This window comes from Sturnus vulgaris, chromosome 1, assembly GCF_052056855.1.
Source record: "Sturnus vulgaris isolate bStuVul1 chromosome 1, bStuVul1.hap1, whole genome shotgun sequence".
Lineage (NCBI taxonomy): Eukaryota > Metazoa > Chordata > Aves > Passeriformes > Sturnidae > Sturnus > Sturnus vulgaris.
The window spans coordinates 14178539-14193325 of NC_142243.1; the positions used below are offsets into that span (position 1 = coordinate 14178539).

General features: G+C 43.0%; 1 protein-coding gene across 1 annotated transcript in view; it reads left to right on the plus strand.

Moving 5' to 3' along the window:
- The first annotated feature begins 7270 nt into the window (after positions 1–7270).
- Positions 7271–14787, plus strand: part of ITGB1 (integrin subunit beta 1) — a 43029-nt gene continuing 35512 nt past the window's right edge. The window contains exon 1 of the mRNA XM_014880390.2: positions 7271–7428. Within this exon, the coding sequence (XP_014735876.1) occupies positions 7420–7428 (9 nt within the window). The 5' untranslated portion in view covers positions 7271–7419. The remainder of the gene's footprint in view (positions 7429–14787) is intronic.

Below are 14787 nucleotides of genomic sequence, written 5' to 3' on the forward strand. Positions count from 1 at the left end.
GGAAATCAGCAGAGGTGAAGAGCTGCTCTTATCTTTACCAAGTGAGAATCCACTGGCCTGAGTACAGCAGATCTGTTCTTGAGGATGCCTTGCAGAACAGTTTTATAGTACTCAAATAGATATTTATACCAGTATAACATTTCTGCTTTGATATTTGAAAAATAATAAAAGAAAGTAAATTAATTTAAAATAAGGTGTTAGCCTTTTATGCCACAACTTTTTTTTTAAAGACTTATGCTGTCAAAAGATAAACTATCAAAATGGATATGTTTCAAAGCTAATTTAATAGATACTATTAATAATGGCTTTTAACCTTACTCTGTCAGATCTACTTAGACAATGAAATTGCACAGACCAATTTTAATTCAGGATTTATATGTCATCTCACAGCTATGTCACCTAAGAGAATTATTTAAATTGGACAGCATCTTCTTTTCATTTTATAGCTTTTCATAAATCTCAGTTCTAGGAACTTATTAATATGACTTCGGCAATGTTCCCATAAACCTACAAAACCAGTATGTAATTAATACTGCCTTCAGTCAAGGCCAAATTTCTGTTTGTAACCTCCTTTTACCTCTTATACAGCTTAGCTATATTCATGCATCAGGCTGAAGTCATCTAAGAAGTTCATTTTCCTAAAGCTGTGTGATTTCCTTTGAAACCTAAAAACAGATCTGCCATTTTCAGTAGTGTAAAACTAAGATAGAAAAAATGAAGTCAGAATAATTCCTGCAACATCCCGTTCTCAGGGCAAAGGCCTTAAAGCATCAGAGGCATCCCTGGCCTTTCTTATGACAGCTTTGTAAATCAGGCTTCTTTATGAGACTGGACACATATATTTGATGTATTTTCTAGAAACTGGAATTTGACATTTTCCAAAGCTTCTTTATAGCATGCAGACTCCAATCTGGAAAGAAGCTTGGCAGAGTTTTCTTGGAACTTGCAGGTTCATTTTCAGAGGACATTGTGTGTCTCAACAGATCTTGGCATTCATCTTTTCTGAATGGGAATCAGGGACAGACCAGTGCAGTAGGAACGTGTAAGCGTGAGGGTTTATGTGCCACTGGCAAAAGGAACAGCCCAGAGCCCACAGTGCAGACCAGAAAAAGAGGACTGCTCAAAGCAGGTGAGGAGATCTGAAGGATCACAGATGAAAATGGGGAGAATAAAAAGGAAGGACAGGGTAAGATGGAGGACAGATCATATATGGTACAAGATTTTTTGTGATACAGATACTAGACAAGCAAAGAGAATTAAGATTTATGTTTTCTAGTCTGAAGACAGTATAATTTTAGCTAAATCTCAGCTACAGCAGAAAGCCAATGCCACATACTCAAGTATGTGGTTACAGAAAATACCACAGATCCCAAGTAAGCTGTGAGGCAAAAGGCTGAAAGCCAAATGCCTTTCTACCACCTGAGCAATAGGACATCCAGGATGGCCTACATTAGAATCATAGTAACTCTAAAATACATTTTCAACCTGTACTAGAATGATCAATTCATGTCTTCCAATGTTCAACCTTGTTTATTTTGAGCTTTTCTCAAAATGGCTTATGAATCTCTCTGTTGTATATAAGTTCATCAACAACTATCTCCTCACTTTCATTCCTTGTTGGTTCATCACACCCAGCTAAAACCAGAACTTTGTGTTTTTAAATACATCGGCTGCGGTCAGAATATCCTACTGCCAAGGATACTAGCAAACTACAATACTCCCTAACTGATGATGAATTTCATTCAGGAGCCTAGACTGAGAAACTCAATTCTCTGCTTGATGAGTCCTGAGAGTTACACAGCTTACTGCTGCAAAATAACGGCAACTGCTGTCAGAATCATAAAGAAGGCAAGAAAAGCTGGGTGAATAGACAACAGAAAGTCAGAATTGCTTTGTATTAGACTCTGCTTAGATGACAAGGTAGTGGGATAAATCAATATTCAAGCAAAACTGCTTTTAACGTCCAGACCTCTTAAGAAAAAGAATATTGATGACACTTGTTCTAGAAAGATGACATCATATGGGGATCATTGAGTGCACAAGTGAGAGATTCTGGCTGTAAATCTCTGGCATCTTCATCCAAACATCATTACTGACAAAGCATTTTAGATATGAGCCTTAAAGTCAATTAAATTATTTGAAGAAACACAATTATGAAAATAACTTCGGGTGTGTAATAATGGGGAGGATAAATTGGGGGTTTCAAAACAATCTCAATATAGGATTCTTCTACTTAACAGAAATAGTATTAGAAAAATATTCTGCTCTGCCTTTTTTGCCATTGTTTTCTACTAGAACAGCCAATCACTTTATACAATAGTGATTCTATTTGCCCAAATCTCTTTTCCCAGTGGTACCATTACTATTTATTTCCTTCAGACTGTTTTTGTCTTTATTCTCAACTACTAGTCTTGCTTAAAATACTGTTTTCCACATAGCTCCTCTTTCCCCTATATATCAATGAACATGAAATCCGTCCTTACTTCTGCTCTCATTACAGACTCTCAGTTCTAGTAGATGCTACCATCTCCTACTTTTTCTGCAGCTGATGATACCAAAACCCTCCTTTCTCATTTCTATCCTTCTTCTCCTCTGCAAAAGTCTAAGTTTCAGTAATTTTATGCACTAATAACTACTGCATGGAGCTTAAAATGTTGCAGGATGTCCCTCTAGGCAAAACCGAAGCAGAAGAATTCCTCAAGGAAAGCTCTTGCAATTGTCCTTGCTCATTTCTTTGGGGACAGTGGAATTCATTTTTTCCCTGAATGAGCATGAGCTGCTTGTCTAAACAGTGGGAATCCCCTGAGAAGGAGGGAACAGAATATGTAGGCATGTGATTTCGGAGTCTCACAGAATAAAAGTAGCACATGGTAAGAATTAACTAACCGCTGAATCTCAGAAACTTATTGTGCATTCAGAATTATCATCCTTTGGGAATATTGTTAATCTCCCATAGGCATCTTTTCTTGGGTAATTAAACGTTAAAATATCTTCAAGCCTGAAGTATTTAAATCTAGTTCTCTAGAAAACATGCTTCATTTCAAGCAACATAAGGAGCTGGTGCAGAAGTTCTCTGCCCTGTGTTATCATGAGTGCTCGAACATAAATCTCAAAGACTTTAATCACTTCACTTAACTCCTGCTCACTTCTTTACTTTGGAACACAGGGGGCAACCTGTGGTTCATGCCGAAGGATGAAAAAGATTCCTGCCTTGCTTACTGAGGATCAAAATATCTTATAGAATTTCTACATAAAACAAAAGATCTTCACAGTGGCATAGGAGTCTCACAAAAGTGCTTTGAAAGATGTAAGTCCATATGACAAACAAAAAGGAACGTGTATGCTAATGGCAGCAGGGATTGTACCAGCAACAGCTCAGCCTACCCAAACATACACACAGAGGGGAGAGCAGCTCTTGAGCTGAAGGAAGTGCAGAATACAAGTCAGAGGAAGGATCAGAATGCACAGTGCAGCTCTAACAAAAGCTGTCCCCCAACCCCTCTACTCCAACAGCTTCTCTGTGCCAGCAAGGACACAGTCCCACCAGACGGGCCATGAGTTCTGGTGACCTCGCCTTTCTTCTTCCCTGACAGCCACCAGTTGCTTTTTAAACGCTGGCGAGCTGAAGGAAGGGCTTGGTGGACTCTGACCTTTTCAGGCTCATGTTAAACACAGGACTGTCGATTGAACAAAGCAGAGATCCAAGTGTTGATCATAAACCAGGTGTTAATATATCAGCTTTATTGCACCTAAGTGCCTCACATTGTTCCTGTGAACAGCAGGCAGACAATCTTCTGGAGCAAACCTTTGCCCGCAAGATATAATCTATGGCACTCTCCTGGCTGAACATTTGTGACTCACTTCACTCCTTGTGTGGGGCAGGAGAAGCTGGTTCCAATGTAAACACAGCGTTCTGTATCATGGGCAGGCTGTACATGGCTGACAGGCTCCCTGCCTGCCTCCAGAGAAGTGTTGCTCATTCCTCATGAGGAGCCAAATAGAAGCTGTTATCAAAGGCAACAACCACAACCATTTAGCACCATCATTTCCTGTACTAAGTGACCCTTCTAATAATACTTTCTCTGTGAGTCTTATGTCCAAGCCCTAACATCTCCTCCATCCTCCACTGTGGAAGCCAGAGCCCAGTGCTGACCAGCTGCCAGCGAGGTCTCAGAGCTCACTGTGCCCCTTTGGTGACTGCACAGCTGCTGCTGGAATAAAACAGCGGCTGCAGCTGCTGCTGCTCTGCTCCAAGGTCAGCCCACAAAACTGGGTGCTCACACAGCCAGCTCAGCCCAGGTGGCTGCAGTCTGGTGCATTCCCAGGAGACCTGCCTTCTTTTCCTGTCTCCATTGCTATCCTTGGGAAAATGACTTTGACTTTCTGTTTTCTCTCCCACCCTTTATCTATCTTTTGTGATTAGACCATGATTTTTTACCTCAGGTTTATAATTTGGCTTTCTTTAGTTTGGAAAGAAAAAAAAACCTTAAGTATGGTAGGAGCACTTTGAAGAGGCAGGGAAGGAAAAGAAGAGGGGTGGAAGGGGAAAGTATTCTGCTGTCAGTAACAAAGATTGTTGGGAAAGTAGAGCAGTACAGATAAATTATCACTCCCTGGGGCATAGGTGAGTGAGATATCTAGTACAGTATGAAGAAGTAAAGGTGGAAATGTTAGTGGCTGGTGAGAGTGTGAAGTTGCCTAATGGGTGCCATGATGGGAGGCATTTGCATTTGGGTATTAATGCGCAAACCATGGCACTCCTGTGTTTGTTATCACTGAGGCCCTAATTGAAAAATATCTCCCTCTAAACCTTTTGCAAGCTGTAGGAGTGGAGCAGATGCTGGAGAACAGGGTGACAGCTCCCTGGCTGTGCGGGCTTTAGTAAGTCAGAGTTCAGCAGCTTGGCAGCAACATGTGGCAAACGGGAAACTGCAGCCAAGGAAATACCCCGGGAACTGGTTAGGAGCTGCTGCAGCTTCTCCTACCAACCAATTCCTGCCTCTCTGGAGGCACCCAAGTGAAGTGAACCCTGACCCCAGAGGTTCCCAGCCAGGCACTGGGAGGGATTGCAGTAGAGCTGCCTGGCACAGGGATACTCGGCCCCAGGCACTGGGAGCTGCAGCTGGGCACCCCTGATTTACAGAGCTGGCTTCTTTACAAAGGCAACACGGGACAAACCAAAACCTGGGTCGGGATTTGTGTTTGTGTAAAAGTTATAATAAAATATGTATCTGCAAGATAAAGTTAACAGTGAAGCAAACACTTCCCAGCTTTCGACTCAATCCATGAAAACCCATCTTTTCTTGAGCTCTCCCATGCAAAACTGTTCACTCACTCTCCCAGATGTCATGTGCACTGCAGTATGGAGTCACTACATTAAACATTTTGACATCATCTACAGTTGCGTCTACTGGCTCAAATACCTCCAGCACTTTTTTTTTTCTGACATCTTTAGTACTTCAGAAGTGTTGGAAAATAACAAATGATTTTCATGCCCATCTGTGCTCTCGAAAGGAGTCCAGAAAGCAGCCAAATAATTCAGTGGGGGTTTTTTTTCAGCCATTTGTGAGACTTTTTCCTGTCAATTTCCTATTGCTCAGCACAGCCAGCCACTGGCTACTTGACACAATAAGATCCGAGCAGAGCATTGGGTAGCACTTGAAGCAGTCTGTTAAGCAGTTTTATTTACTCCTCAGAGCCCCACTGATCTCAGTAGCACATTTTTGCCACCACTTCTTTGCAGTACACTATTGTGGAAGGCTGCTTACTATTTGCATATTCTGGCAAAATCACAGAATATTCTGAGGTAGAAGAAATCTGCAAGAATCATCAAGTCCGTCTTTTAAGTGAATGGCCCATACAAGGATCAAAATCCACAACCTTGTCGTAATTAGCACCAGATGTGCTTTTTTTCGCCCTGCAATAAAGAAGCAGAGAATTTCTTGGATAAAAGTAATTTTTATCTTCCAATACTTTGGCAGATCACTATCCCTCTGGCATTTGCTTTTACTTTGCATGGCAATAATTTTTACCATTTTTAAAACTTTGGCTTTCTGGTGGCTTTCTTCTTTCCTGACAGTATTAACACTATATATTGATTTACCTGTTGAAACATATAGTCCTTGCTGTCCTTATCGCTGAATGTCAAAGTTACTTATCTACCATTTCATTTGTCCAGTACTTCCTTTTGACGGAGCTGCTTGGAGCAGCAGTCTGCCATTTCGATCTCATTTTCCAGCTCCACTAAAACAGTTTTGCAATTACAGCTGTACCAGCATTAAAATCTTCTGCTAAAACAGCTGTTACGAGACTGTGCCTTAAACCACTGCACTGCCCAAGTGGAACACGGGGTTGAATCACAGGCCACACTTGAGTAAAGTAGAAACATCATTCCTTTCTTATGTCAAAACGCAGCTAGAAAGCAAAGTACGGGGAAAAGTGAATAAAATTATAAACAAGTTGCGGCACTGCTGGTTAAATTAACCATACAAAACCAAGAACTGACACAAACTCCAGTAGCCACACATAAAGGGCATAGTGCTTACTTAGAGCTCTGAGCTGTGAGTTCATAGCTTGTGTTTCCCAACACCTTACTTTCAAAGAGGTGCCGAATTGCACTGTTTTTAATTTTTTTAATCGGTTATTTCCCAAGAACCTACTTTAAGAGGCACTTTAAAATACCAAGGGCATGCATGCTCCGAGCACCAGCAGGCTCCGGCCGAGGGACGTGGGGAAAGCCAAGTCGGAGAGCGTGTTAGCACCAGACAAGCCCACTCATCGTTTAGTGACTTCCACATCCATCAGTCACTTAGTGACTTCCACCACTTTTGGAAACAGCTGCCAGCCAGAGGGACGGGAGATCCCCCTTTGCCCAGATCCCCGCTGCCTCCGCGCGTGGAACCAGGCAGCGAGGGGAACAGAAGAGCTGTGGAAAAGGGCTGGGGTCGCATCCCGCCTTTGGAAACGGGCAGGAGCGAGGAGGCCACAGGGCAGCCCCAGCCCCACGCCCCAGCCCCACGCTCCGGCCCAGCCCGGGGGCTGCCGCTCTGGGGCCCGGCGGCCGCTCCGCCGCCAAACCCCGCCAAATAAGGCGCTGGCAGGCGGCACGGAGGGAAGCGGACACTCAGCCCCGCCTAAAGCACGGCTCTCCCGTCCCTGCCCGCCGCTCCACAGACACCTCCCCGGCCCGCTTGACGGCAGCGGGGAGGAATGTGTTTCCGGGGCGGGTAAAGCGGAGTGCGGACCTCCCCTCCCCCGCGGGCCGGGCTCCCGCAGCAGCTCGGAGCAGGCGGCGGCGGGCAGCCAGCGAGGAGCGAGCCCGGGCGTCCCGCCGCGCCCAGCCCTGCCCAGCCCAGGACGCCGGGGCAGAGGGAGCCGCAGTGAGCCGGGCGGGCCGGAGCGCGCCCGCTGCCCGGAGCCATGGCCGAGGTAACGGGAGGACGGGCGGGGGTCGCAGCCGGTCGGGATCGAGATGAGCGGTGCCTGTGGCTGCCCCGGGGCTCAGCGCCTCGGGCGGGCTCCGGAGGGCGGTGCGGGACTGCGAGCGCCGCTTCCCGCGCCCGGAGCCGCCGCCGCCGCCCCGTGTGCGGGTCCCTCGGCGCCGGTCCCGGGCGGAGGAGGGGACGCCGCCTCCCGCCGTGCCCGCCAGGCGCTGTGGGCGGGAAGGTGCCGGGCCCAGCCTGCGGCTTCCTGTGGCGGCGGGACGGCGGCCTCGGGCCTCCCGTGCCGCCGGGGCCGGCCGGGCCTTTGTCCGCACGGGGCCGGCCCTACCCCGGCAGCGCCCCGACCCCTCCTCTCCGAGAGGGACGGAGCCCGTGCCGCGGCCGTGCCCTGTGCCGGCCGCCGCCTCCCGCCCGTGGTGCCCGGGGAAGGGGCAGCACTCGGCTGGGAAAGTTTCGGGCGAGGGCGGGCGCCCGGAGGGGGAAGGTGCCTTCCGCGGGAAGCGGGCTCTGGAGTTACGGGAATGGGAACGAAAGGAGTGAGGCAGTGCAGGAACTGGAGCACCCAGGGTTTTGACCTGCACGTATCTGCAGGAAGCAAGCCCTGAGAGCAGGGTATGTGCGGTTTGAATGATGGGATGGTCGCAGTGCAGCGTTTGGCTGCTCGATCCGTCCAAACTGGCTCTGAGCCTCTATAGCTTGCTATGAACTTGTGTCGGGATGGAAGTGGGAATGTGAGGCCTCTATATCATGTCCCATATGGGGATTTCTTAAAAATCTTAGAGCAGTAGCGCAGTGCTTTGTCTCCTGTTACTGCCTTCGTTTAGTGGTGGTTGGAAGGAAACATGAAGCGATGGGAAATTCATTCTGACTCAGTGTTTAGGCCCGTGTTAGATGTCTTTATGTTATGGAGTAAGTATCTGACTGCCTGTTAAACTCATTAGGTAGTCTTTGTGACTGTATATGAAAAAAAGTTGATCAGCGTTCATGTTTGCTTCTTCATTTGTCCTTGATAGAATACAACGGTCCATTCCTGCCAGCACATGTGCACATAGCTGTTGGGTGAAAATGTTGATTTTTCTGGTAGATTTGCCATTGCTGCTACAGTCCTGTTCATGCCAAGATACACAAACCTTTAGGACTAAGGATTGTCTCCATTTAGATTAGTGGAACCACTCACGGCTAATGCTAAAGTGTTGGCATGAAGCAGGACTTTATGTATGTAGAAACAGATTTAAATAGGTTGTACTTCTAGCACACATACTATTGGGTGGGTGATGGTGGTAGCATGATAAAAATTAGTTTTGAGAAATGAGGCAGCTTGGTAGGGGGTTTTGTTGCTCTTGGTTGTTTGCATGGGAGTTTTCAAAGTAGTATTATAATACTAGAAAGATGTAAATTAGACTAAAATAAACAAGACTAAGAGTAGCAAAGACATTCATTGTCCACGTCCATCCCAGTGACAAAACAGATGATTCATTCTCCTGTCACAAAATATTACTTGCCTCTGGGAAATGATTAAGTAGCATTTTGCAAGCTTGCCTAAGGCTCTATTTATAAGGGTTGCAAAAACAGTGAGCCATTGGCAATAGGTTGGCAAGACAAGACAAGTTTAAGATGTGAACACCTTCAACTTTTGTCCTTTTCAAAGGTGTTTCAGCTGAAAGGTGAAAAGCTGACAGGTATGCATAATCGTACCTTAATCAAAGTTGGAGCTGGTGAGTGCTGTATGAACCATATTTATTTCAACATGAAACATCAGCAGTTGAAACCGGTGTTCTTTGTGGGTGCAGCCAGGGAGCTCATTCTGCTCTCTGTGTTCAGGCATCTGATCTGTGCCATGTCCCCAGTAATGCCCGCCCTTGTGAAGAACTGATTTGGAGGCATACTCGTTTCTCTAAGAATATGCCTGAATTCTTGATGGGAGTGCAGAATTTTAGTGTTTTAAATGACTCAAGTGGTTAGCCTTACACCACTTCCTTTGGGAAGTGATTCCCAAAGCTGAAAAAAAAAACCTGTCTGAAAACTTTTCCTTCTGTTCTTTCTTCCTGATTCATGATTTCATTCCTCTCTCTAAACCATCCTCTCTATACCTCTCATTGGGTAGCTCTGCCATAGTTCAGGTTTGAAGAAAGCTTGTTTGCTGTAGGAGCAGGAAGTAGATAAATTGGGTAGCAAAAAGGTGAACTTGGGGAGAGCCGTGCACACATGGGGTGGGTACATGCTGTGGTCTCCCTTGCCCTGAATATAATTCCCTAGCTGCTGCTGGTATGAGTGCCCGTCAGTTGTTTGTAAATAGTTGTCATGCCTACCTTTCCACTCAGTCTGGATTTAGTTGAGTGATGTGATGCACACTTAGCTTGTGGTTCTCCCAGCTTCTCGCCAGTCTGCTACAGGCTTCATGGTTGGCTGTGGCTCTTGGTACTGAAACTGCAGCTGTGATTGCTCAACAGGCTGTTAAGTGCCTTCTCTTGATGATACCCTTTTAGTAAGCAAAGGCTCTAGTTCTGCATCTGGCTTCCTTTCCTTCTAGTGGACAGCCATGCAGAATCCCTGTTGTTCCTCTCCTGCACTGGTTCAGGGGCCTGGGTTTCTTCGGTGTGGAGCTGCCCATGATGTCTGTGCAGCCTTTGCTTGTGTCACCTGTCACTGCGGCACAGGAGGCGGATGTGTGAGCTGTGCTTTCTCTGTGCTACGTTCTCACATGGCGTGGGGAGTGGGTTTCGTGAAGGAAAGCTGGATGCAGCTTGCTGGCCGTTAGTATACATGAACTCCTCTTCCTCCTCATTCCTTTCCAAATGTTGTTTTGTACCCCTTCCATGTAAGACAGACTGTTGTAATCAGTGAGACATTGCACAAATGAACTTAAATCAGTATTAATCACTAGCTTTAAGATTGCTCGTGCCACCTCACCTGGCACTTGGAAAAGACGTTGATTAGATACATCCAGAGAAGACAAAATCCATACTTTAAAATAGCAGAGCTTATTCTGCCTCCTTCGCCTTTCTAGAATATTAAGTGACTTATTTTTTCCAACTTTTTTTTTAGGATGTGGGCAGTCCCCTTGGCATCCTTTTAATTCTTAGGAGCTGCTGTCAGCCCTCTGAGAGGGAATCCTTGTTGGGAGTGCCTTTTCTTTTTTTTTTTTTTTTTTGCTTAGCTTTTTAAGCTGCTTCTATTGGTAGAGCTCATAAAGCAATTACATAAATTAAATTAATCTTAAAAATGTAATTAAAGCAATATGTAGTTAGATTTATTTTGGAAGTGTCATTAAAAAGTACTTGCCAGTATGTCTACTATTCCCCTGTGACTAGATTTTTTAAGTCAGCTGCTATATTCTGTGCCCGGTAGAAAATTTCTGATCTCCCAGCAGCAGAAAACTCAGAGTTCAGTCTACGTTTTACTGCTTCTCATCTCCCATCTGTCTTTATATTGCTGATTCTACAAATTGTTTCACTCACCCCACTCTCCTTGCTTTGAAGTCGCATTTTAATAGCAGCGTTCTCACTGCCAGTTGTAACACTGCTGGTTTGATACTCAGGTTTTTCCAGGCTTCTGCTTGGGTGCAGGTGTGCAGGGATGTTTTTTTGGATAAACACATCTCAAAGCTGTACATGATAATAAGTTTTTGTTGTAGGGGAGAGTTAGCTGTTTTTTTCTGAAGAGAATGTTTGCTTTTCAAGAGGGAGGGAGTATCACAGATTTGTGAACCAATAAATAGATGAACAAATTCTGTGTCTCTGTCTCCTGATATTGGCCATGTCTGTGTCTGATGTAATGCTCCTTTTGTGTCAGACAATTAAAGTCTCTTGGATAGTTCTAATGCTGCTGAATATTGTCATTTATGGTGGCAGATATGTTCTCCTTTTTTCTGTGTAGTTCCTCCTTGCTCTGCTCTGTGGTGTATTGTGTTGCCAACTTTCTAAAAAGGATGATGTTTCTTGTCATGTGGTAACCAGAGGGAACCACAATATTGACCAGTATCTGTCAGTTGTTGTGGTTATAGCGTTTCTGGGGTAGCCTACAAAGCCATTTTTGTGTTTACCCACAAATGGGAAGACAAATTCTATTTCTTTTTTTTTTCTTTTCTAATTTGTCCTTCATAGGTGTGGTCCAGTAACCTAAAATCCTAAAACTCAGAATAAGAGTAAGACTAAATTAGAGTAAGTCGCAATAAATTTATGGGAAGACTTTTTTCTGAACTTTTTTCTCTCCCCATGTGGATTATTAGTGTAAGTGCCAGTAAAACGTACATACAACTTCATTGTAAGAAATGGTATGCTTTAGCTGTGTGTGTTTCTAGCCCCATTTAAGACACATGTAAGCTTGCTGAACAGCTTCTGTTGGGATTGTTACACAGAAACTGAAAATTCTAACTTATTTGAATGAAAAATGAGGCACTAGGCACCTTGTTAAACATCACTAAATAATATGATTGCCTTTTTCAGTGCTAAAGGTGCGCTCTTTAGCAGAATGCTGTTATTAAACATCCTATATCTTTGTAATAACTACCTTCTCTTACATTTCTATTCATAAACTAATCAGAGTGGTTAGTGGACTTCTTGGGCTATTCTCTTGTATTCTCCCATTAGTGGATTGGAAATGTTGAGAGAGATGGTAACATCACTAATCTATAAAATATTTGCACATAACCAAGCACGTGGTAGGGGAAATAGCCTGATGAGAATATAATGTTAATGTTTTCTTTTGCAAAAGGTGATAGAATTCACACTTGTATTCATTTTGGGATGTCACTGAGCAAAGGCTCTTTAATGTATTAGTGATTTTTTTTTTTGCTAAATCTTTCTCATTTCTCTTTACAGTCAGCTGAAAAATGGGTTATGAAACATGCTTCCTGTCTTAAAAGCAGTTTCATGTACTTTTTTTCTTTTCCAGCAGCAGCAACAAAATACTATTATCATTCTTGTGGTTTTATTAGAGGGGAAAGTTTTGAGTAACAAAGCTGAGGCTGGAGTCTTAATTTTGTTACTGCTCATAAGAGCTAAGAAGATACTGATCTTTTTTCATCATCCCTTTAATTCCTTTCTATTACAGAAAAATGTTTTGCAAATCTTTGTTAAAGTAATGCAGTTCTCACATTTTGTCAGCAAATCATTAGACTATAAAAGTTGCTTTCTCAAAAATTTTAATCTGTAAGACCATGTTTAAGTGCAAATTCCTCTTTATAATGCTTGTAAACTGAAACATATACAATATCTAAAGCCAGTATTTCCTCCCCCAAATGGCTGGCATCATATTTGTATTTCTGTTATTTCTGCTTTGTGTTTTATATGAGATCACCTACTTAACTTAGTGCTAGTTTTGACTCACTTAGTTTTAACTTCTGCTCTTGTTACATTCTAGTGCAGGAAGCAGGAAGAAGGGCTGTTGTTTGTGTGAATTCTTGTTGTTTTAAACTATAAATTTCTCTGTAGTATTTATACTACAAAGAAGTACTTGCATGTAGTTAATTTTCTGTTATAGCTATCAACAATTTTTTATAACTTTATAGATGTACAAGTAAAAAGCTTCCATTTTTCATATGGAAGCTGAATGGAAAAAAAAAAATCTTCTTTTCTCATCCTTTGTGGTAGAATGAAAAACGATCATTATATATTGGGCCGAACTGAAACACTGAACTTTCCCTTGTTCAAAGATGACTGATTTGTGGTTATTTAAAAGAGAAGAAAAAATAGTTTTGTTAGATTAATTTAGAAGGAGTCAGTATTTCACTTATAAAATGGTGATGAGTCAAAGATGGTATCCTGGATATCAGTGCATAGTCTGGAAAACAAACCTGAGGCTGGGATGTGTAGTTTGGCATAATTTCGCCCTTAAAGTAAATATTGAGATAAGGATGTGTCCATTCTACACGGGGAAAGGGGGGATAAGCTGTCGTTCTGGTGTCTCTTTGGTAGAATTGCAGTTTAATGTGTCTTAATGTGTGCTAACCTTGGGCAGCGGCACAAGAGTCACATCTCCCCTTGTGCAGGGAGCTGCTCTACACGGCCATCTCATCTGTCCTCATCTGCTCTGATCCTTGTAGGCTGCCAAGACCGGCTAGGAGTGATCTTCCACAAAGCAGAGGATGCTCTCCCAGTGAGCAGTGGGGTAACCAGAGCATCCTGGACACCATAAGAGGTTATTTCAAGGACCTGGCATTCTAGTAGCTTGGCCAGCATCCTCCACAAATTCAGCTGCTTAAGTATTAAATTGGCAACATCCAGCTCTGCTGTCTGGTTTTCCAGATCTTGGTAAAGAGGTTTTGTATAAAGATGAGTACAACTAAAAGGAAGGTCTGTTTCTGATGTGGAGATAAATACAAAAGAACATAATCTTTTTGATATTAAATCAAAGCACTCTCCCAAGTGTCAAAAGATGACACATTTAAGTAGTTGGTTATCAATAAACTTGGAATAAATTTTGTATCGGGGTGACTTCTGATATTGCTAACACATCTTTGAGAGTGGAGTGGCCAAAGGCTTTGTGCTTGTCCAGTCAGCAAGTGAAATGCTCCCTCTTCTGTTAATGAAAAGGAGAAATGAGGAAATCTTTGCTATCATCATCTGCAGGGTTGGCTAGGGTAAGCATGGTTGATATGCTGCCAGTGATTTCTGGCTGAGCTTTTTTCTTATTACACTGATGTTTTATTTTCTTGTGTATTAGTAAATTAGTTTTAGTGGACTTAGAATAAAGTCAAGAATTACCTTCTCAGAGGTTCCTTTTGTGCTTTTACAAGGTTGTATTTAGTGTGTGTTTTTGTGCTGACTTTGTGATGCCAGATGGAGGTTGTCCCGAAGCTGAAAGGCATGCTGTAGCCCTTCTGAATAAAGTAGAAAGCTTGACAGTTTTTGAATTGTCTATTTGCTGATTTTGTGTCAGAATAGATTAAAAATCTGTCTTTCAGTTACACATGAATGTAACTTATGTGCATTTCCAAAACATCTGAAAGTGTAACATTTTAGAAGATAACATTTGTTCTGTCCTTTTACTGTGTAGTTTAAAAATGGGGAGTGACTTTTGGTGTTGTTTTTGTCACTTCTATGCAAATACAAATCAGTGTGAGAAATTAATGTACAAGAACTTCAGTGTAATTTTTCCTGGGTGTGGACTTCAGCATAAAAAAGGAAACAGCAAATTTCCTTTTTTGGAAGAACATGCTGTACATATCAGCTATATGTTAAAAACGCATAATAAAATCAATAAACAGCAATAAACATTTTTTTCTATGTGTTATCTCTCTCCCCTACACATATTGTTTACATAACTTTTCAAAGGCTAAACTAAAATGTTACACAGCCATGTTACAGATATCTCATTTCAGTGAAAAACTCAACTTCAGCTTTAA